A 22,422-nucleotide genomic window follows, 5' to 3' on the forward strand; every position below is an offset into this window, starting at 1 on the left:
TCACAGTGCTTTACATCTGGGCCAGCAGGTTGCAGTACATCTCAGGCACTTATTACATTTTTATACTTTCTTTCAAGCATATTTTTGTTTCTGTTTAGAAAAGCTCAAGGACACATCATATTCAAAATAAGATTAATTTTTTGTTGTTACAGGCAATTCAGCAAAACAAAATGAAACACACTTGCATCAATGCTCTGGTCTGGAAAAAAAATCTGGCTAGGCTAAACCAGTTTGTAACTATGCAGACATCCCCTCTGGACTGACAAAATGCAGGCACATGCCTACAGTGGCTCAAGCTAGAAGTTGAGGGGATCTAGAGCAGCCCTCCCTTCCCTTCCATAGGCCCTGGCAGGACACTGAGATTAGGGAGGGTTTTCCCCCTCCTGATCAGCCCAGCAAGGAATTAATAACATAGTGTTTATCACCCCTAAATCAGTGTTTATCAACCCATTAAGAAAACAACTGAGGGACATTGCCAGTTATCTGTTGATTCTCCCTTTGTCCTGTCTGCCACAGCACAGACCATAGCCAGTATGTGGTCTGCTAGCTAATGCCAAGAGGTGTCTGTGTAAGTCAGAAGGGATTGGGGGGGGAGGTGGAGGGGCGCCAAGCAGATGCCTGCTGTCTCTGCCAAGCTCCAGCCAGGGAGCAGAAGGGAGGGGCCAGCTCTGCTGTGGAGCAGAGAGCCCTGCCCAACCCAGAGAGCATGCCGGGATGCTGGGGGAGACTGGTTTAATTTATATCAGCAAGGGGTCTGGGACAGACATTGCATAAACTGCTTTGACCCAAATCAGTTAAGTTTGATACTACATTCAACCAGGTTTATCTCAAACTGGTTTCAGCCATTTTCAAACTGGTTTATGTGCACTGAACATCTGTTCTGTTACAGGTTTAAACATGTTCCTGATCATTTAAACCAGCTTATGTGTAATGTCTTCCCTAGCCTTTGTGGTTCTCAGTCCAGCTAAAGGGAAAAGAACCCTACCGGGAGTCTGCTAGCAATCTGCTCCACTTGATCAGAAAGACAGTAGTATGATTCTAAGCAAGATTCCTTCTCTTTCACACACTTGATTTCCTCCTCCTGCAGGAGAAATACCTTTAAGATATGTATGATATGATATGCATAAGATATGTGTTAAGATATGTATCAGCATAAATGGAGCCAGATATAGCTGGTTTTCTTCTTAATTAAGTTGTTTTAGCCATTTTCTTTCACTGTATTGTGTGTGTGGAATTCTACTCATCCTTAGTTACTGAAGTTAGAGTAGAGGACATGTGTATTTCATTCTTCTCATTTGCCAGTAGTTTCACTTGGCTCTAGCTCATCCTGCATATCATATGCTTTCACAATTATATATTTTTGGTACTGTTTTTTCTTCACATATTCATTATGCCTAGCAAATACCAATGCTCACCTATGCCTAGGAATGCCACGTATGTTTTAATCTGTGGACACGCCGACACAAGATGTTTACTTGAAAGCTGCCTAATTAGCTCCTCAGTAAACAGCTCAGCATCTACATGCTTATTAGGCCACAGGAAATGAATAAACTCCGCAGCAGGTTGGTACTCGGAAATACAAATGGTATCCTGAAGCGGAGTTTTTTCATGTGCAGCAGCACACATATAGATGCTGACCAGGCTGGCTGGGACACAAGGGTACTTCAGTGCACGGGATGTCTTCTGGATACCCTGTACTGAAGCATCCTCATACCCCACCCAGCCCCTCCGCAGCATGTTGAGCCAGGCTGGAGCAGCCCTAGGTTGGCAGGCTGACCCAGTGGACCCCCTGCCAGCCAGGGCTGCTCTTACCCAGTTCAACATGCTGCACTCTCAGGCACCTGGAAGCAATAAACTCCAGTGCAATAAGTTCCAGATTTTATTGCATCACATTAATATGCATGTGCTATGTGTTAAAACATGCAATTGTCAGGAAGTTTTTATTTTTTATGCAAGTGAAATCATGTTTTATTGCCTCCTACTTTCATTTCTTAAATTATCAAAGGGACTCATTTTCCTAATATTCAGTATATAGTTTAAATGCAGGCAAGGTTCTTTGGGTAGATGTGATATCTTTTATTAGACCAGCTGAGTAGTTGGAAAAAAAGTTATTTCCAAGCTTTCAGGCATAAGCGCCCTTCTTTAAATGCATGCTTTTTCCTCAATCAGTAAACCAAATCATAGCAAAAGTCACGGAGGGCTGCCATCAGTCAAATCTGACCTTAGGCATAACCCTGCACTTAGGAGTCCCAAGCATATATCACCAGTATCTGCTAGATGGAATCTCAAACATTTTAGACAAGAGATTATGAAGTGCCAAATTCAACAGTGCAATAGATTAATGCAGAATACTCTTGGCATGAAGAATAACATCTCAAAGCTGGCAGGTGGGCATGAAATGGCTTTACTTTATTGTTCTTTCTAAATACAGTAGAATATAAACCAAATTATGCAAGCATAAGCATGAGATAATTGGAAATGCCAGCAGCACAACTGAGAATTATATTACTATTCAATATATTTTTATGACTAAGACAAAACAATTTCTGCCTAGTGACTGATTTTGTTGAAGTCACTGTCATTCAGAATATTATCCTTTCACATAAAGCATGAATAATCTTACAGAAGTCATAAGCACAATAAGGTAGTGGCCTGTGAAAAAACTGATGGATTTTAATATAAGTAACTGTAAGAGTCTAAATTAATTACTTAAAAGTTAAAAAAGGTAAAGATCAAGTAATTGCCAATATACATATATTTCATTTAAAGCACAGAGGACCAAAATGATGGCCAGTAACATCAAAAGGTGTAAATAAATATAAGGACGCAAGGAAAATTATACTATTTTGGAAAGTGTAAAGTGATGTGCATGGGCAAAAATAACTCAAACTATACCTATACTATGATGTGCTCTACATTAGCTGTTACTACACAGGAAAGAGATCTGGGAGTCATTACAGATAGTTCACTAAAAACATCAGTTCAGTGCTCTGCAGCTATCAAGAAGGCAAAAAAAAGTGTTCGTATTAAGAAGGGACTTGTAAACAAAGCAGGAAATATCACTATGCCCCTTTTATAAAATTATGGTGTGTCCACACTTCGAATACTGTGCCCAGTTCTAGTCCCCACACCTCAAAAAGGATGTAGAAGGACTAGAGAAGATAAAGGGCAACAAGGATGATTAGTGGTTTGGAGGGACTTCTACATGAGGAGGGACTAAAGAGGCTATGCCTATTCAATTTAGAAAAGAGATGCTTGTGAGGACATGATAAGGGTTTACAAAATACTGAATGATGAAGAGAAAGTAATTAGGGATCACAATAGAAGAACTAGGAGTCACAAAATGAAACTGGTAGGCAGTGGGCACATCTATATGAGACATTTACTGTGGAGTTGTCTAGTTAGCTCTGCAGAAAAGTCTCAGTGTCTACGCATGCAGCCCTATTAGGCCACTGGAAACTAATTAAATCCAACGTAGGTTAGTACTTGTAAACAGAAGTCCTATCCTGCAGCTAATTATCTAGAGTGCCACAATGCATGTGTAGATGCTAACAGAGCTGGCTGGGGCATGAGAGTGCTTCAGCACTGGAGCTGCCTGCCAACCAGTCCCACACTAGAGCACCCTCATAACTCAGTCAGCCCCTTTGCGGCACATTGAGCCAGGTCGGAACAGCCCCGGGCTGGCAGTTTGACCCCTTGGGGCCTCTGCCAGCCAGGACTCCTCCAACCAAGATCAAAATGCTCAACGCTCAGGTGTAAAAGTGATACCCAGGAACAATAAACCTTGGTGCGAGCTGCACCAGAGTTTATTCATTTGCATTAATAGCATGTGTAGATGTGCCCAGTAAGTTTAAAACAAGTTACAATTTCTAGTTCTGAGAGGGATTCACTTACATTGCTTTAACATTACCTTAAACACTACCTTAGCACATATATTTGTTTATACTTAGGGCTAAGTACAGACATTTGGGAGCATTACAGGGAGGTTAAATCAATTTAAAATGGCTGCCCAATATCAGTTAAGTCAGGAAGGGGGACAGCTAGCCACTGGGTTGGATGTCCAGCAGGCTGGAAGAGGTCAGGAGTCTGCTGGGGAATGGTGGGAAGCATGACCTGCAGATGGGGTAGTGGGGCAGGTGTAACTCACAGGTGGGGTGGGATGCAGGTGCAATCCACAAGGGATAGGGTAGCATGTGAGACCTGTGGGTGGGGTGGGGTGGGGTGGGGTGGGGGGGGGGCAGGCGCAGCTGCAGGTGGGATGGAGGCATGGCAGGGGCTGGCATGACCTGTGGGTGGAGTAGAGGGAGCTGGCATGACCCGCAGGTGGGGCAGGTGTGAGCCATGCATGGGGTTGGGTGGCATGCATGACCCATGAATGGTAGGGGGAGCAGGTGCAACTCACGGGAGAAGTGAGGAGGCAGACACAACCTGTGTTGAACAGTTACAAATGTCCAACTCGGGATCCTTAAAATTCTAGTTCATTAGGCAGATTGAAACACTGTAATCATAAACCTTGGGGCTGGTCCACACACACACATGCACACACATACACACACACAGTAACAGGCTACAGAGTCAGGTATACCTATCCTACAAGCGCTGGAGTCTGTCGTTGAGGCTTCTTTCAGTGTGGCGTTATCTTCCAGAAGGGGGTCGCCGGCTGGTCCTTCTGGCTGGACAGGTCTGGTCGAGTTGGAGATCAAGAGGGCGCCACTGAGGGTCACTTTTCACTGCCTTTTATCTGTCCCTGGCAGACTTTGGTGACTCCCCAGTTTTCTGGTTTGCCCAATCCAGGGGTCATTGACCCTCGTGGGACTTCCCCCCCCTCGGTGGCTACTGGACAGCATCTGTCAGCCCCAGGGGTCGTCCGCATGTACGTGCAGGTTTGGGAGTCCGTTGATGAATTTAGAATAGGGCTCTGGGAGTGGTCGATCTGGAGATATTCAGCCCAAAAGTTGGTCTCTGGTGTTGATTAAGTCAGGCCAGGGCTTCTAGCCCTTGATCAGTGAGGTATAGAGATTTCCCGGTTGTTACACTGTCTTCTATTGAGTTCAGCTTCCAGGTGATACTTGCTGCCTGCTTCCATGTTACACAGTCAATCACTGATTCACTCACTCTTTCAGAGGCCAGCCTGATACAGGGAAAGGCAGTTTGATTCCTGCCTTTGTTAACAATGTTACAATGTATAACTTACTAAAACACATTTAGTTGAAAGTTGAAAGGTGAGGAGTATAAAATATAAGCTACAAATGCCATGGCACACAAATAGATAAAAATACCAAACTACAAGGGGAGATACAAAATGCACACATACAAATTTTAAAATACAATTCCTTATCTTAAAGTGAAAGAGAGAGGAAGGAAGAAAAGGTAGAAAAAGAGAAACATATCCAAAGAGGGGAGAGCAAATCCAGGCAAGAGGAAAAGGGGGCTTTCTGCTACATTAGAGGAAAAGGGGGCTTTCTGCTACACCTGCAAGAGGTAAGGGGTAGGTGCAACCCATGGGTGGGGTAGGGGAGGCAGATGCAATCCATGGGTAGCATGAGGGGACAGATGCAACCTGCAAGGGGTGGGGGAGAGGTGCAAACTGCAGGTGGGGCAGGCCAAAAGCAGCATGTGCTCAGCAATAGAAAGCAACTATGAAGTTGACTAAATACAGCCAACATGGCGCATGACCATAAAATGTGCGGGCAAACATGCTCATGGGAACCTACCAGTTCCAAATTCAATAACATAAGGGTCAAAAGTCAAGTTCCAAAACTAAACTGGTTCAACCACCAGCAAGTATCCCCCCTTCCAGATCCATCAACCTGGGGCTTCAGATACTCCTCAAATCCAGGGAAGCATCCTACCTGCAAGCCCCAGGCCTGGAGACCTTGGAGTTCAGATGCTCCCCCCTCCCCCCCCCCCCCCCCAGCAAACCTTGCTTGACCTTAACCAAAAGGCAGCCTATCTGAAGAATACACATGATAATGCCCATTAGGTGTAGTCTTCTTCACTGCTGACTTTTTCAACTTGTGAGCCAAGTTGTAACTTCCTCTTCATTTCCACAGGTGAACTCTGCCTTTCCTTCCCATTTCCTATGATTCATATTTCTTCACTAGCCTTAAATGCCCAGCAAACATCACCAAACAGGGCCCCAAACAGTTCACCCAGAATCCCTGTTGCCCCCTCTCCTAGCCTGGTGCATATGATTAGTATGTCCCTGCTCTCCATGAAGTGAAACCAGACCAGGTTATCCTGTACATCACCTGGTTCCAGTCATGAGAGGGCATGATTAGCACATGGATCTTTTTGGGGAGAGTGGGGAGCGGGTGCTACACACACACACACACACACACACACACTGAACAGTGCTGAGCTGTGGGGTCACCATGACTTGAATTGCTGTTGACTCTGGTGGCACCCTGCTCAAAGAACTGCATGATAAATCCATGAGCTTTTGGCTTTGGTTTAATACCATGCATGGTTTGTACTACATATAAGTGAATGTGGCAAAGTGCTGCTCAAAAGCATGTTTATGGAGTACCTGTACTCCAGCACTTTCAAGTACTTGCAGCTACTTTCTAAAAAAGTAACATGCACCAATTTTGGATAAGCTAAATGCATGGCTACCATGTGCAAATTGCTAGTTGTGTTTAATTTCAAGATTATTGCTTTTAAATTTGCTCCTCACTTCAATGTGCTCACAGAGAGCAGAGTTTGACAACAGGGAGAGGTGGAAGGAGCTGTGAGGGGAAACAAGTGGGGGAAGCAGAGAGCAAAGGGGCTAGCTGACCCCTCATATTTATTTTCCCTGCTGTAGCAGTGGGAAAGGGACAAATTCAAGCCATACCTCCAATAATTAAATTATTGGAGAGGGGTCATTTTTAGGGGTGCACCAATATTTTGGGGGCTGATACTGATAGCTTATATTTAAGGAGGCATATCCAATTTTAGATACAACTGCGTGCAGCTGGTAAGTCTGTTGTTGTGGAAGGAGACAGGGGATGGAAGAGGTATGGGGGGGGGGGGAAATAAATGCCCCCCTCAGTGAAGGAGGGAGGGGGCAGGGACAGGCACTGCCTCGCTGAGGTGGGGCAGGTGCGGGACAGAGCCATGTCTTATTGGGAGGGGCAGCTCTCGCCGCTGTGCACATGCTGGAAGGGCATTGGGGTGGGGTATATCCCTGGATCTGTGCAGGGCAGGTGGGCTGCAGCTGCGGGCTGGAGCCACAGCTGTGCCAGGGTCTTCTCATCAGGAGCTGGGCTTGGGGCAGGTGGCGACAGCACTGGGAGGGGGGCTACGGAGAGGGCTACAGCCACCCCAAATTTCAACGTAGATCACCCCCTCCCATAGCACTGCTTCCACCTGCCTAGCACAGCCCTGGTTCAACCTCCCACCTCCACATGCCGAGAAGAGCCGGGGCTGTGCCAGATGGCAGTGCTGGGAGCGGTGCTATGGGGGGTTGGGAGCTAGGGAAAATTTGCGGTGGCTGCAGCCCCCACCATAACCCCCCTCCCAGCACCACCACCACCCCCTGCCCCAGCCCAGCCCTCACCAAGAGCCTGGTGCAGCCTCGGCTTCAGCCCACAGCTACAGCCTGCCCACCTGACCCCACGCAGGTCCAGAGGCACATGCCCCCCTCCCTGTGCCCTCTGCGGTGGGAGCCACTCCCTGCGTCCAACAAGCCACTACTCCATCCTGCACCCCAACCCAGCTGGGCAGCGCCTGCCCCCTCCCTCCCCTCACTGCAGGGAGCATTGATCTTCCCCCCTCACCAACCTTCCCTTCCCCCTTCCCTTTCACCACAACAGACTCACCAGCTGCACGCTATTGGGCTCTGTTTCTCGCTGCCTGTGTGCTGTGCTGCAGCTGCGCGCACACACGGGCATTTATGGGCCACATTATCGGCCACTTCAAGCCAATTTCCGATACAGCCAATTTTCTTTATATTGGTACCGAACCATATCAGACTGATGTATGGGTGCACCTCTAGTCATTTTATAATCAATATAATATACATTATATATTTTCTAATCTAACCATATTGCCTACATGTGAAGACATCTTAATTACAAAAACAAAAACCCTCAGATTATAATAGCAAAGGTACAAAGAATAAACATCTTGAATCTAACATGAGCAAACTTATTTATTTGAATATTAAGAATTAATAGGGTTGTACTTGTCAAGTGTCAGTGCAGGAAAGGAAAAAAATTCTTCATTTGTAGGATTGTTTTACAATGAATCACACCACAGCTGGCTATTTCAAGGGTTTTTACTTTATTATTCCTTAAACTCAACACTCTGACATTTTCTTTTTTTATTTAGGTTTTGTTTGAGACACAGAACTAGTACATTATGACAAGAGAAACATTACTGATAATATCTTGGCCTTACATGGCTTCAATGGAACTAGGATTTACCTTGGCGGTCCAGAAGTACTATACAAAGTCAATATATATCAGAAAGCTGTACTATTAATCTGATTTGTACAATGTATATTTCAAACTCTGGTTTAAAATTGCTTAAAAGGAATTTGAAAGAAAAATAGTGACTTAATTTCTGCTTTTTATAATATTTGGTGAAATAAATTGCTTAGTTTCTTGTGGCAGGAATTTTTTTGTCCTAATTACTCCGCACATCTGATATAAAACCACTCCCCAGTTTCTTCTGCAAATATACATGAAGAAAAATGAAAAAATCCCAATGCAAAATATAGAGTAATTTTTTCAATAGCAGTATTTAAAGCAACGTTAAAAAAGGAACACCGGGTACGTACATCTACACGTGTCCCTGACCGCGCAATTGTTACTATGCAGTCTTGCGCAGTAACCAGTTACTGCCCAGTCCCGGCGGCGCATAGATCTTTTCCGACTCTATTGCGTAGTAGCAACAAGTTACCGCGCAGTAGCATCACTGTCATGGTTTGTGTCCACTGTAGCAACGAGCTATATCACCGTAGCTCATCACTATGATGACATGGAGTCTCACGTAGATGCGCCCACTGTCAAGGTCTTTGGATTAAAAAAAAAAACAAAAAAACAAAAAGAGATGGATTTTAAATAGTCTGATAGTAGTAGTCTGATGATTTTAGTCTTTTCAGTTCAGTTTCTTGTTTTGGAGTCTCTCCGTTGAAAGAACAAGGTATTTATTTAGAAAAAACAATTATTTCCTCTAATATTGTAGGCTCTTTGTTCTATAGCAGTTACTTATCTATCAGACACCTTCACTTAAATTAAATATTAAATATGCTTGGAAAAGAAGGCACTTTGGTATGACACTAAGGACCCTGGCAAATGTTATGTTACAAATATATTAACTGTGCTATAAATTGTAACATGCTACCCACACCCCCCCTACTATTGACACACTAACAGGGCAAACCAGCCACAAAGATGTAACATCTTTACAGCTGGCTTGAATCATACCTTATATTGAACGTTTAACATTTTCTGGTTCAACTCAGCTGAGTGCCTCGATAATCACGGGGCAGGCCCAAGTCTTTAGAAATCGACACAAGAACTCAAGATAAGGAAGAGCTTTCTGATCTTGGGTCTCTGCACCCCAGGCTTTTAATTCACAATACCTTCAACCTATCTGGGCAGCACATGGCAATTTTAAAGCCTCCAGGGAGGCTCTCCCCATCCTGGTTTCCAGCACCTGGTGATTTTATAAACCCATGTGTGAGGATTTAAAGGCATGGAGCAGGCAAAAACACATGGGTTCCCCCTGCTTGGCACTTGCAGACCTGTGCCCCAGGTCTCCCCTGCAGGGGCTGCTTAGGGCACATGTTTAAAAGGTGCACAGCAGAGGAAACCTATGGGCTACCCCCACTGTGCATTTGCTGACTTGGCCCTGGGCAGCCTGTGGGCATGGGTTTGCAAGAGCCAGGCAGCAGTAGCCCATGGGCTTCTCTCTCTCTGCACCTTTAAAGGCACACCCTAGCCAAGTGTGGCGTGGCAGGACATGTGATTATGGGGATCAGATCCCACTGCACCATTAATATGAAAATTGTCGATAATTTAAGGGACAGTGAAAAGCACTAAAATCAAGAAAGACTATAGATGCATGCACAGATTTCTATTAAGATTAAGCCAAACTGAATGCAAATTAGGGGTGTGCAGGGTTAAACGATTCACCATTTAACCAATAAGCCCAGTGATAACCGGTTATTTTACCGGTTATTATTTAGTGCTGGGTAGGGTGCACTCCAGCAGGTAAAGGGCGGGGGGAGGGAAGCTATGCTGCCCCTCAGCAGGAACCAGAAGATGGCAGGACAGGAATGAGGGAAAAGCAAGGAGGAGTGGTGAGGGGGGACCAATACCCATAGCCTATGAGGTTAAAGAAAACCGTGGGAAGCCTAATGAGCTATCAGTTAAGTAATTATCTGCTCTTTCAGTAACAGCTCGCAGCAGCCATATCTGAGCTACTGTGTTATCGAGGGGGTTATATGAATAAAAATATTTACATCCCTAATGCAAATGAATAAAATATTTTAACATATTTTATATTACTACTTGACAATATTCCTTTAATTATCAAAAACAAGTCTAAGAACATGTGGGGGAAGGACACAGTGGTGAATTCTGGAAGATGGAATCTCTTCTCTCTGCTGGTCCTAGAAGAGAAAAGAGAAACCAATAAGCATAAACAAACTGCTTTGTATCCTTGCATAACACACCATTCAATTTGGAACCTGATAATCTGCTTCAAGGCAACTATTTAAATGAATGATGTTTTATTCAGAAATACACCACTGTTATCACTACTGCATTCTGGAAATTCTCATGATGAGGCATTTTTTTTCCAAACGTATCTAAACTGACAACTTATGAGCCTCTCACTAAGGTCTATGAACTTGTTGCAAGTGAGCCTTCAAAATTATAGTGGTTTAAGCAGAAATTGTAAGTCAGTTCTTAGATTTTCATATCGATATAAAAATCAGAAAACAGTATTATTCTTTAATATTCAGGAAAAGATATAATTCTTCTAAAATGTTTTTCATTTGACACATATTTTAAGATTAGTCTATATCCCTTCCCATCTGCAGAAAACATCCTGGAAACACTGCAAGGAAACAACTGCACTAACAGCAAAAGAACATAACTTTTAGTGTTCATCTAAAATAGGAAATGTATTTTGGTTTTTGGTATTACTTTAAGAACATGCTTTCTGCTAATTACTTGCCCATGACTTATAAAACAGACACTTACGGAGCACATTCCTTTGAATATGTGACTGTTGTTAATACTAAAAAATGATGAGAGATGGTAAGAAATAGGCTACTGAAAACATGCACCACACACACACATGCATTACTTGCCTTCATATAAAAAACCATTCAGAATTAGTTCATCTTCTAATATGACACCATAGGAAAGTAAATCACTTAAGTAAAATATAAAGCATGGGCTGCTGCTGAAATATACTGGGACTTTCTGAACTTAAGTAGCATGACTTTTTAAATTATATTCCTCTGAAGAAGCCTAGGTTTACCCCATAATTGAGGCAATGACTTGAAAACTACAATAGTCAGCAAATACTGTCTGTCCTTCATGACATCTGAGCTGAAAAAACCCTATTTTATCTCAGTTGGCCATTTAATTCGAACTGATGAGTGCCTTCAGGGTATTGTTTAAATAGAAAAAACTTACACTGAAAATTCTAATATATTGCCATCTTTCTGCAGCACCATGATACTCTCAAAGTATTTTCTTCCTTTTAATGTTAGAAGGTAGGGTAGGGTGGCACCTCAGAGACTAACTGGGTCAGAAAGGCTTTCATAGGCAACAACCTACTTCATCAGGTGCTGAAATGCTCTCTCTTACAAGCAGTTTCTTGGACTTTTCAACAGGAATGGGATATTGTACAGTTTTGTTTTTTTTAAAGCATAACAGCAGTTCAACACTTCCTATTCTGATCAAAACCTAAACAATTGACTCCTGATATTTAAATGTACATATTTTGTAACAATCAAGACACGCCACAAAAATATCAGTTCTTCAAAAAAGGAATATCAAATTTCACTTGTACACCCTGAAGAAGTCATTTAAAACTGACAATCAAAGAAGCCCTTCTGTTAGGCTTTAATCTACATGAGACAGCTGTGCTAGTGATAGGGTAAAAATGACCTCCTATCCCATCCTGCCCCACTCCATCACATGCTGATATGAGAGGTGTTTTTTCTGCTTGCCTGAAACCCTTTCCCAAGTAAAGCAAGTTAAATCAAAAAAAGCTACTTCAATACTGGACAAAATTTATATAGTCGCTATACCAATGTAACTAGAACGGTTTAGGTTCTGCTGAAATTAAAAAAAAAAAGTCCATGTAGACAAGGACTCACTTCTTAGAATTTGGAGAAAGCCCAGAATGGGGGGAAATGTTCTCTTAGGTTTGGAAAGGGTGTGTAATTTCACAGCACTGCTAAACATGCCCTGAGTGTTTCTTGTTGTATGTAGTAACTCCAAAACAGTATCAGAGAGAAAGGTGAGTAGGGAGTCAGAGAAGGACTAGAAATCTAGGGGCTCTCATGCATTTGACTGTGTCCCCACAGGAACTGTTTCTGATTTACGGTGGCATGAACCAGGGAACCCCATTTGCCAATGCCAGTGCTTAAGCTACAGGGGTGTAGGTTGTAGCAGTGTTGGTCTCAGGACATAGACAGACAAGGTTCTTTGGGTCAATCTAATCTCTTTTATTAGACCAACTTAAATAGTTGGAAGAAAATTTTTTGGCAAGCTTTCGGGTTTAAAAACCCTTTGTCAGGCTAATGAAGTCTCTGCAGTTGGCGTGTGCTCTTCCTGGATGGCATGAAAAGTACTTAAACTAGGTGGGTCAGAGTGCCTTTTGGCCCCTGGAATCGGCGCACTGCAATGCTCGCCATGTTATTATACGTCTCGTATCTGAAGCGACTTTGGTGGTTGGATTTATTGGGGGGGGGGCGTGTGTTTCAGCCTCAATGCCTCAGCTGGGAGAGTCAGAAACGCACAGGAGAGTTTGGCTTCCAATGACAGCCGTCCAAGCCTGGACCTGGCCGAGGAGCCGGGAAGGACAGCAAGCCGGGCTGAACACCACCTCCGGGCTCCTGTGCAGAGACCAACAACGCCGGGCTTGGGCCCCCACTCCCGAGGCTAGCACGACGGCCCCGGGGCAGCCGCCGAGGGGGCGAGCTGGGAGCGAGCGGCCCGGCCCGGCCCGGCCCGGCCCGGGCTGGGCTGGGCTGGGCCCTCCCCTCCCCTCCCCTCCCCCCGCGCGCTCTGCTGCCGCAACGTTCCCCGCAACCGTTGGCCGTTAACAGCCGCCCGCCCAAGCAACGGCCACGGGCCGGGCCGGACTGGAGCAGGCCCCGCGGGTGTCGTACCTGGCGGCGCTGCGGGCAGCGCTGCTGCTGCTGTAGCCGGCAGCCCTGGAAGCTCCGGGGAGCGCGCTCCATCGCCGCAGCCGCAGCAAGCGGGAGCGCAGCGCAGAGGAACCGGCGGCCGCCGCCATGTCCGCCCCGCCTCTCGCCGCCGCATCCCGCCGCGCAGCTCAGCAGGAGGAGCTGGGAGCCGGGACCCGCCCCTCCCCGGCCAAGCTGGGGGGCCGTTGAAGGCAGATCCCGGGCGGAGGAGAAAGAGGAGGGATCTGCTGTGGGGGATGCCGCGATGTAATGAAAAGCCGCCGAAAAAAGGGGCGAGGCGGGCCCGGTGACCTTCAGGCGCGCTTTCCTGTTCCTGGGGCCTGCTGTTTACATGAGGCTCCTCATTCCCGGTTTCCCAGCTCCTTATTCCTGCTTCCTTTCCCAGAGTCGCTCTTGGCACCCGTACAGGTTGTTACCAAGGAACTGGCCATGCCAGAGCGTTAGAGTTTCCTCCAAAAATGCGAGTTTCCTAACAAAAGCATAATAGACTATTGCCTGTCAAGACCATTGTTCAGAAACAGCAGCTGGGAATCTTTGGTGACACATAGGGGTGCACGTGTGCCCCCCCACCCCCCAAGATTGGCTACTGCCAATGCTGCCAGCAGCGCCTGTGGGCGGTCACCCCTCCCCCCCCTGTCCCCACTGCCACCAACACCACCGGCAGCGCCTGCATGCAGCTGCTGATCACCACTGGCCATTGCCAACACTGCCAACGGCGTCCACGGATAGTCACCAGTCGGCGCTTGCCATCCCCTCCCACTGCCAACACAAGCTGCAGCCGCCTCGCTACACCACGCCACTGCCACCTATGGGCGGTCGCTGTTCCCCCCCCCCCCCCAGCCTCAGGAGGCACGCGACATTCATGGCTGGGATTACGGTTCAGCTCCATATCTAACAACGGCTTCATTGTACCCTGTATGAACCTGTCTCTTTGCCCTTAGGGCTGTAGGCCAACAAATTCTGGTTTTAGACAATGCTGTGCCCCCACATCATTTGCATCCCACACAACAAAGGAGAAGGGTGGGAATTCAGTGGGGCTGTGTTCTTCATTTGCAGAGGGATTTAGCTGCCTTAATCTGGCTTGTTTTGCACAGACAGGTTTGCTGTGCTCAGTGAACCTGCACTAGGCCCACCCAGGAAACAGCCTGAATGGCCCTGGCTCAGCCCATGCAGAGCGCAGCAGGCCAGATGTAATCAATTGGTGGGAGAGATCCAGCCCATGGGCTGTATTTTGCCCACACGGCTTTAGAGAGGTATTTGATAAGACAACCACCAGCAAGTATCCTTCCTTCCCTGGTGGTTGAACCAGGGATGCCTGCAAGCTATTTTCAAAACACTTTGTTTTGCTTGTTTTTGTATCACAGTGTTAGTAAATTGGTGTGTGTGGGGAACTCCATGAGGCATTCCAGCTGGAGCTTCATTGGCCAGTTGGGGTGCGTCAGGCTGGCCACACATGGGTGCTTCCTGATCATCTGGGAAGGACAAAAAGGTCCCTAATTAAAGCTGTTTGGAAAACTTTATTTCTGACTTGGACCCTGGTTTTGTAACTCTGGTGCCTGGTCCTGGCCTGTCTCCTGGCTTCCTGGTTCTTGGTGTTGGCTTGTTATGACTTAATCAGCTTCCAAACTTCAGCTCTTGCTTTTGAATCTGACCACCTGCATCCTTGATTAACAGAAATCAAGAACTAGTCAAACCCTTAAAAATACCATGTGTAAAAAGTAACCACCAGAGGGCAGCAAATACTTCCTTTCATGTAATCTGCTAATTAAATGTCTTGGGCCAAGAGTCAGCACTGTTTTTGAGCATTCCCAACCTCAATGTTGGCATACCAAGGGCGGATGGTGGAATGGTGGAGGAGCCATGAGGGGACTGATCTTTGTTGTGGCAACGCAGCCTCGGCCCCTTCCCTGCTGTCCACCCTGAGGCACATGCACCAAGCAAAATGCCTTCAAATGACACTCTCTGGCACCTGTGCCGGGGATTGCCTACCTGTCTTAGGTCCTCACTTTTGTAGGGTTGGAACCTCCTTGTAGCTGGGATGGTCCAGGAACTATAGGAGAAGCAAGGGATTTTTTTTCATGATATCTTTTACTGGGCCAACTGTATAGCTAGAAGGCATGTCAGAAAAGCTTTTGGACACAAACTGCTCTTCCTCAGATCTTAAAAGAGCTAATTGTCGGAGAAATTATTCGCTTAAGCTCCCAACCTGGAAAGGGAACACTTGCGAATACTCCTGACCCCAACGGGGCTCGTTTCCCAGCTGAGACTCAAATAAGCAGGAGAAGAGGGTGTGGTCTTTCCAGTTTATTTGGCTGAAGGTCCCCCCACCTTAGAAAGGCAGAAGGGCCCCTGGTTGCACTCTCACACATGTATTTATATTCTCTGGTTACATGAGATTTTCGCATGCGCACAGCTTTAGTGGAAAACTACTAGTACTGCATAACTCTTCTTTCACCTGCGGCATAAGCTCCAATCAAAATACAATTTTAAAACGTTTTACCAAATAAGACACAGGTCTGCTGTTAAGCTTGTCTATCATGCTTAGTTACTATGGGGGAAGTTGTGGGCACCTGAAGGTACAGGCTGTGCTTCCTGTATTGCTAAAGGAAACCCCTTTCTCTGCGCACAATTTCTAACAATCCCCCCTTATGGACAAAGGCCTATGGCCTGCTGGCCATTTCCCAGGTTTGCATGACATTGAGATTAATTACTTTTTGGGTAACACGAACTACACATGCTTTAATTACAGCAATTACTAAAATAATAACTAAGAAAATTCCTAATCCCCACAAAATATATTCTAAGATATACCTTCCCCACATTCCTAGATTTGAGGCGATCCATTCCATTACTGACCAACTTCGCAAAGAGTTTACCCGCCGTGCTGTGTCTCGAATTGTTTTTACTACGGCAGTTATATTGTCAGAGTGGTCAGGAATGTAGGTGCAGCAGGGTCCTCCTGTGATTAAAGCACATACCCCTCCTTCTCTAGCTAACAAATAGTCTAATGCTAGGCGATTTTCTAAAGTCATAGCACAGTTGGCAGAGGCCTGTCCTTGCAATAATTCAATGCTCTCTGCTGTGCTATTGGCAACAAGCTCCAATGCATGTGCTATTTGGCTGATGCGGTGATCTAAATAGAAACTTCCAAAGAAAGGAGCCTAGACACCTATGAAATGGGCTACACCTTGCCAAAAGCTATTCCAATCCCGTTTTTGTCGTTTTGGCCAGACAATTGGTAGTTCTGTACGGGTAATGATAGCTCCGGGCTCAAGGAAGGCTCCTCCAAAAGTACATCGCCCTGCCCACAGCCATGGTAGGCTGGTGTAACAATGCCGCAGCTGTGACGCGGTTGCTAGAAGAAAGGTAACAGCTGCCGGGAACTAAGACAGCCAGGAAGTTGCTGGGTAGCCCCAGGCAGCCAATAAAAAGCTGGAAAGGTGTAATAAAAAGGGGAGGAAACTTACCAAGGGCGCCTTCGGACATGCATTCATGGAAAGGAACCAGGAGAGACACTCCAAGACGGAAGTAGGAGTTTTGAGGGGAATTGAGACATCCTTCCCCTGATCGCGTCCTGCTTGATAGAAGACAGTCTCGGGGGTGAGTTATCCACAGAGTGGCGGCGCAGAAGCCAACTGCAGCTCCAAGCGGGCTCAGCGTGGGACTTCCCCGAGCGAGGGGGGGAGAAGAGAAAAGAAGAGACAGAGAGAAAAGGGCAGAGAAGCCCTGGCAGGGTCCTGTAGCCCCAGTAACTCCAGGCTCTCCTTGGAGGAAAAAGGGAAAGCCGAGACGGCAGAAAGTGAAACAAAGAAAAAAGAGAAATTGACGAAGCCGGGCTTTAGAAGCCGGCACAAACCTCGCCGAGGGGAATCCCTGTGTCGGTGGCCAACAGGCGTTAATTAGCCTTGTTGGGGACGGGTTATTATGTAACAAGCAAACCAGTAACCCTACGTTACTCCAAGAAGGCAGACCGTGGGAACTGCAGCAAGACAGATCAATCCCAGCCAAAAGGGAGAGAGAGAAAGCCAGATTTACTCTAATAAAGCAACTGCATTGAAGATCTGACCCATGTGGTTATTACCGGGGTACCGGTATCTAACAACTATTACTTCCCCCCCTCACAAATCTCATTTAGATCAAGTCGTGGCAGGCAGGAATTGGGGGGAGTTATCTGATTACGGGATACCCAGGACGGGCACACGCTCACAGTGGTGCATTGGCCGGGAATCTGGCAGAAGACGGACCCGGAGGCCATGAATATGCCAGAACCTACGACCTGGCAGCAGGCTCATACCCTTACCTCACACCTCCTACAGGGTCAGCAGGCTCAATTGGAGGAAATGGTGAGACTTCGGACGCAAGAGGCGGAGGCCCGGATACAACTGTGGTCTAGACAACAAGACCTCTATGAAAAACTCGCCGAGCAACAAACCTTTGGGCCGAGAGAAGGAGGTATGACCGGACTTCCCTGGATGACCAAGGAAGACGATGTGGAGGCATACCTCGAGGCCTTTGAGCAAGCCACAACGGTGGCGAAGTGGGATCCAGGGAATTGGGCTGCTAAGTTGGGCTCCCTTCTGATTGGTCTGGCACAGGCGGCCTATAATGGCCTTAGCCAACTAGAGGCCCAGGACTATTCCAGGGTAAAAGCCGCCATACTATACCGATTGGAGATTTCCCCGGAAACCTACCGGAGCAGATTTAGGGCCAGGAAGGGGCCCGAGTTGAGCTGGCCCCGACTCTTAGTGCAGGCACTCTGGGACCTCGCAGCACGATGGCTACAGCCCGAAGAACGCACGGTAAAGGAGCTAGTGGACCAGATAGTACTGGAACAAATCCTAACGGACCTGACAGGTAACACCCAAAGGTGGGTTCGATGGCATCAACCGAAGACCGTGGAGGAGGCGCTTCAGCTGGCAGAGGACTATACAGTAGCTGAAGGAGAAGGAGAGAACTCCAAGAGAGAGAGGGGGGGAGGACCGCCCGCCTCCCATAAACCAACCAGCCTACCAGGACCCTTTAGAAGGGGGGAAACGACCCACAAGGAGAATCGCCCAGGGAAAACACCAGAGGTGACCTGCTACAGATGCAGGGAAAGGGGTCACATCTCATGGTTTTGCCCCCGAATGACCCATGAGGTGGCTCCCCGGGTGGAGGGACACGACAAAAAAATGGACTGTAGTTTCGGGCGGCATCAAGGGATTGGACAGAAAAACAAACCCATGGTAGAGGTCCGTATGGGCAATACCATTATCCCGGCAATAATTGACACAGGATGCTCCCAGTCTATGATCCATGAGGATTTGGTACCTCCACATTTAGGGACCCCGAGTACGCCATGTCCATGGTATGCATGCATGGGACAGTATACACCTACCCAAGGAGGAGGCTGGAACTCTCCGTGTTGGGGAGAACCGAGGAGATGTCGGTGGGGCTGACTAAAATGCTCCCCTGCCCGATGTTGCTAGGGTTGGATTGGCCTCACCTGAGAGAGGTAGTCCGCCAAAAGATGAGCGATAGCTTGGAGACCCGGGAGAGGAAGTCCCGGGAACTGTATTTTGGGGACGAGGAGGAAGAATTAGGAATCAACCAGCTGATAGAAGGGGGAAACTTTCGTCAAGAACAACGGCAAGAACCCTTGTTTCAGAATCTATAGAAGGCCCAGGAGGAAGAAGCTACGAGAGGAGCCGGACCCGCACCAAACCCCCCCCCGAAGCCCACGATATGAGGTAAGGAGGGGTCTGCTCTATTGAGTGGAGGATTTGGAAGAGGGAGGCGAGAGAGCACAGGTCCTGGTACCCCAAAGGTACTGGGAGGGCTTACTGCGGGTCGCCCACACCTTACCCATGGGAGGGCATCTGGGGCGCAATAAGACGGAGGCCTGTCTCAAACGGCGGGTTTTGTGGCCCGGAATATTTAAGATGACCGAGAAGTTTTGCGCAGAGTGTCCTGAATGTCAGAAGACAGGGGGAGTAAGACCAGCTCGGATGCCACTGATCCCCATGCCCTTGATTGCCCGGCCCTTTGATTGGATAGCCTTCGATATCGCAGGGCCTTTCCCACGCAGTAAGACGGGCTACCAATTCATCCTAGTAATTATAGATTATGCGACAAGGTTCCCTGAGGTGATCCCCCTAAGGTCCGTGACGGCCCCTGCTATAGTGACCGCCCTGCTACGATGGATAGCCTGGGTAGGAATTCCCCGTGAGATCCTAACTGATCAAGGGAAAAATTTCATGTTGAAAATCTTCAAGGGAGTGTGCAAAGTCCTGAGAATAGACCAGTTACGCACCTCGGTATATCACCCCCAAACAGATGGGCTCGTCGAACGGTTTAACCATACACTTAAAGGGATGATTAAAGCCTGCGTACAGGAGGGACGCCCGGGAGTGGGACGTACTTTTACCCCCGTTGCTATTTGCAATAAGGGAGGCCCCTCAGGCCTCCACGGGGTTTGCCCCATTCGAGCTAGTCTACGGACACAGCCCTTGGGGCCTGCTCGACCTAGTGTATGAAGGGTGGACTCAAGAACAGGGGGAGGAACCTCAAACCCGAGTAACAGGAGAGTTCCAAGAAAGATTGCAGAAAGCGGTGGAGATTGCCCAGAGGCATCTTAGCCAGAGCCAAGAAAGGCAACGGCAACAGTATGACACAAGGGCCGTGGCCAGAGAATTACAAATAGGAGATTGGGTGGTAGTACTACTACCCGACAGCACCCATAAATTAACGGCTCGATGGCAAGGACCCCTTCCAAGTGACAAGAAGAACAGGGCCGGTGAACTATGAGGTACTACGTACCCACCCTACGCGCCAGAAGCAAATATATCACATCAATCTCCTAAGGAAATGGCAACAAGGGGAAGGATGGTTAGTGGACCAGGAGGAAGAGGAAGAAGAAGAGGTTACGACAGTAAGGTGCTTAACGGGAAAGACAGAGGCGCCCCAAGTAGATGACCAATTAGAGCTAGGCCGACAGACCGAGGTGAAGGCCCTAATCAGGGAGTTTCAAGATGTGTTCCAGGAGACACCGGGGGAGGCAAAGGGGGTCTGTCATTCCATTGGTACCCCTCCGGGAAGAATAATAAGGGATCATTGGCGGAGATTACCATGCCACCTATGGCCCATGGTCCACCGGGAGATCCAGCAAATGCAGGAAAAAGGAATAATTGAAGAATCCCAAAGCCCCTGGAGAAGCCCCATAGTAGTGGTACCCAAGCCAGATGGATCTATCCGACTATGCGTGGATTATCGAAGGCTAAACGAAGTAGCAAGATTTGATGCCTTCCTGATGCCCCAGGTGGACGATATGCTTGAAAAAATCGGACAGGCACGATTTATATCCACCTTGGACCTTACAAATGGTTATTGGCAGATCCCCATGGCAGAAGGGGACAAGGAGAACACAGCGTTTGGAACCCCATGGGGGCTGTTTCAATTTAGGAGGATGCCCTTTGGATTACATGGAGCAGCGGCATCCTTTCAACGACTCATGGAACGAGTCTTGGCCCCACATCAGGGGTATGCCTCTGCTTACATCGATGATATTATTATATTCTCCCCCAGCTGGGAAATGCACTGTAAACATCTTAGGCAAGTACTAAGCAGCCTACGGCGGGCAGGACTGACGGCGAATCCGCGAAAATGTGCGTTGGGGAAACGCGAAACCCAATAGATTCATAGATTCATAGATGTTAGGGTCGGAAGGGACCTCAATAGATCATCGAGTCCAACCCCCTGCATAAGCAGGAAAGAGTGCTGGGTCTAGATGACCCCAGCTAGATACTCATCTAACCTCCTCTTGAAGACCCCCAGGGTAGGGGAGAGCACCACCACCCTTGGAAGCCCGTTCCAGACCTTGGCCACTCGAACTGTGAAGAAGTTCTTCCTAATGTCCAATCTAAATCTGCTCTCTGCTAGCTTGTGGCCATTGTTTCTTGTAACCCCCCGGGGCGCCTTGGTGAATAAATACTCACCAATTCCCTTCTGTGCCCCCGTGATGAACTTAAAGGCAGCCACAAGGTCGCCTCTCAACCTTCTCTTGCGGAGGCTGAAAAGGTCCAGTTTCTCTAGTCTCTCCTCGTAGGGCTTGGTCTGCAGGCCCTTGACCATATGAGTTGCCCTTCTCTGGACCCTCTCCAGGTTATCTGCATCCTTCTTGAAGTGTGGCACCCAGAATTGCACGCAGTACTCCAACTGCGGTCTGACCAGCGCCCTATAGAGGGGAAGTATCACCTCCCTGGACCTATTCGTCATGCATCTGCTGATGCACGATAAAGTGCCATTGGCTTTTCTGATGGCTTCGTCACACTGCTGGCTCATGTTCATCTTGGAGTCCACTAGGACTCCAAGATCCCTTTCCACCTCTGTGCCACCCAGCAGGTCCTGTACCTGGGGTTCATGGTAGGCCAGGGAACTATAAAGCCCGTAACGGAAAAAGTGGCGGCCATAAGATGACAGCCTCTCCCTAAAACACTAAAACAACTTAGATCATTTCTGGGATTCACCAATTATTATCGGCGATTCATCCCAGACTTCTCAGAGAGGGCCACCCTGTTGACCGAGTTGACAAAAGGACGATGCAGCCTGGTAACCTGGAACCCAGAGGCTATACATGCCTTTGATCAGTTGAAGGACGCCTTGGGCTAACACCCCGTCCTATACACCCCAGATTTTGAGAAGACCTTCTACCTTCAAACCGATGCCTCGGCAGTCGCACTAGGAGCAATATTGTTCTAGAAAGATCAGGAAATAGAGCGGCTGGTAGCTTTTGCCAGCTGGAAGCTTAAACCGGCAGAGACACGATACTCCACCATAGAAAGGGAGTGCCTGGCGGTGTGCTGGGCCATAGATTTGTTTCAATATTATTTGTTAGGACGAAAATTTGTGCTTATCACAGATCACGCCCCCCTGCAGTGGTTGAGAACCGCCAAATTAAATAATGCTAGACTTATGAGATGGTCATTAGCCTTACAACCGTTCTTTTTTTCAGTGGAACACCGAGCCAGAAGAAGAAACGGAAATGTAGACCTCCTATCACG

At 47.4% G+C, this 22,422-nt stretch overlaps 1 protein-coding gene across 6 annotated transcripts in view; it reads right to left on the reverse strand.

Annotated features, from left to right (window-relative positions):
• MTHFD2L (methylenetetrahydrofolate dehydrogenase (NADP+ dependent) 2 like) overlaps nt 1-13,955 on the reverse strand; it is a 67,128-nt gene extending 53,173 nt beyond the window's left edge. For 3 of the 6 annotated variants that reach the window (XR_009459954.1, XM_059722360.1, XM_059722361.1), the window contains exon 1: nt 13,346-13,954. Coding sequence is in view for 4 of the 6 variants with exons in the window: in XM_059722360.1 (XP_059578343.1) it covers nt 13,346-13,473 (128 nt within the window). In the remaining 2 variants the exon portion in view is untranslated. Of the gene's footprint in view, nt 1-8,246; nt 10,604-13,345 lie in introns of those variants that run through there. The other 3 variants (XR_009459955.1, XM_014611560.3, XM_019493540.2) reach the window with 3 other exon arrangements.
• Nucleotides 13,956-22,422: the final 8,467 nt, after the last annotated feature.

The sequence above is a fragment of the Alligator mississippiensis genome, chromosome 2, assembly GCF_030867095.1.
Source record: "Alligator mississippiensis isolate rAllMis1 chromosome 2, rAllMis1, whole genome shotgun sequence".
Lineage (NCBI taxonomy): Eukaryota > Metazoa > Chordata > Crocodylia > Alligatoridae > Alligator > Alligator mississippiensis.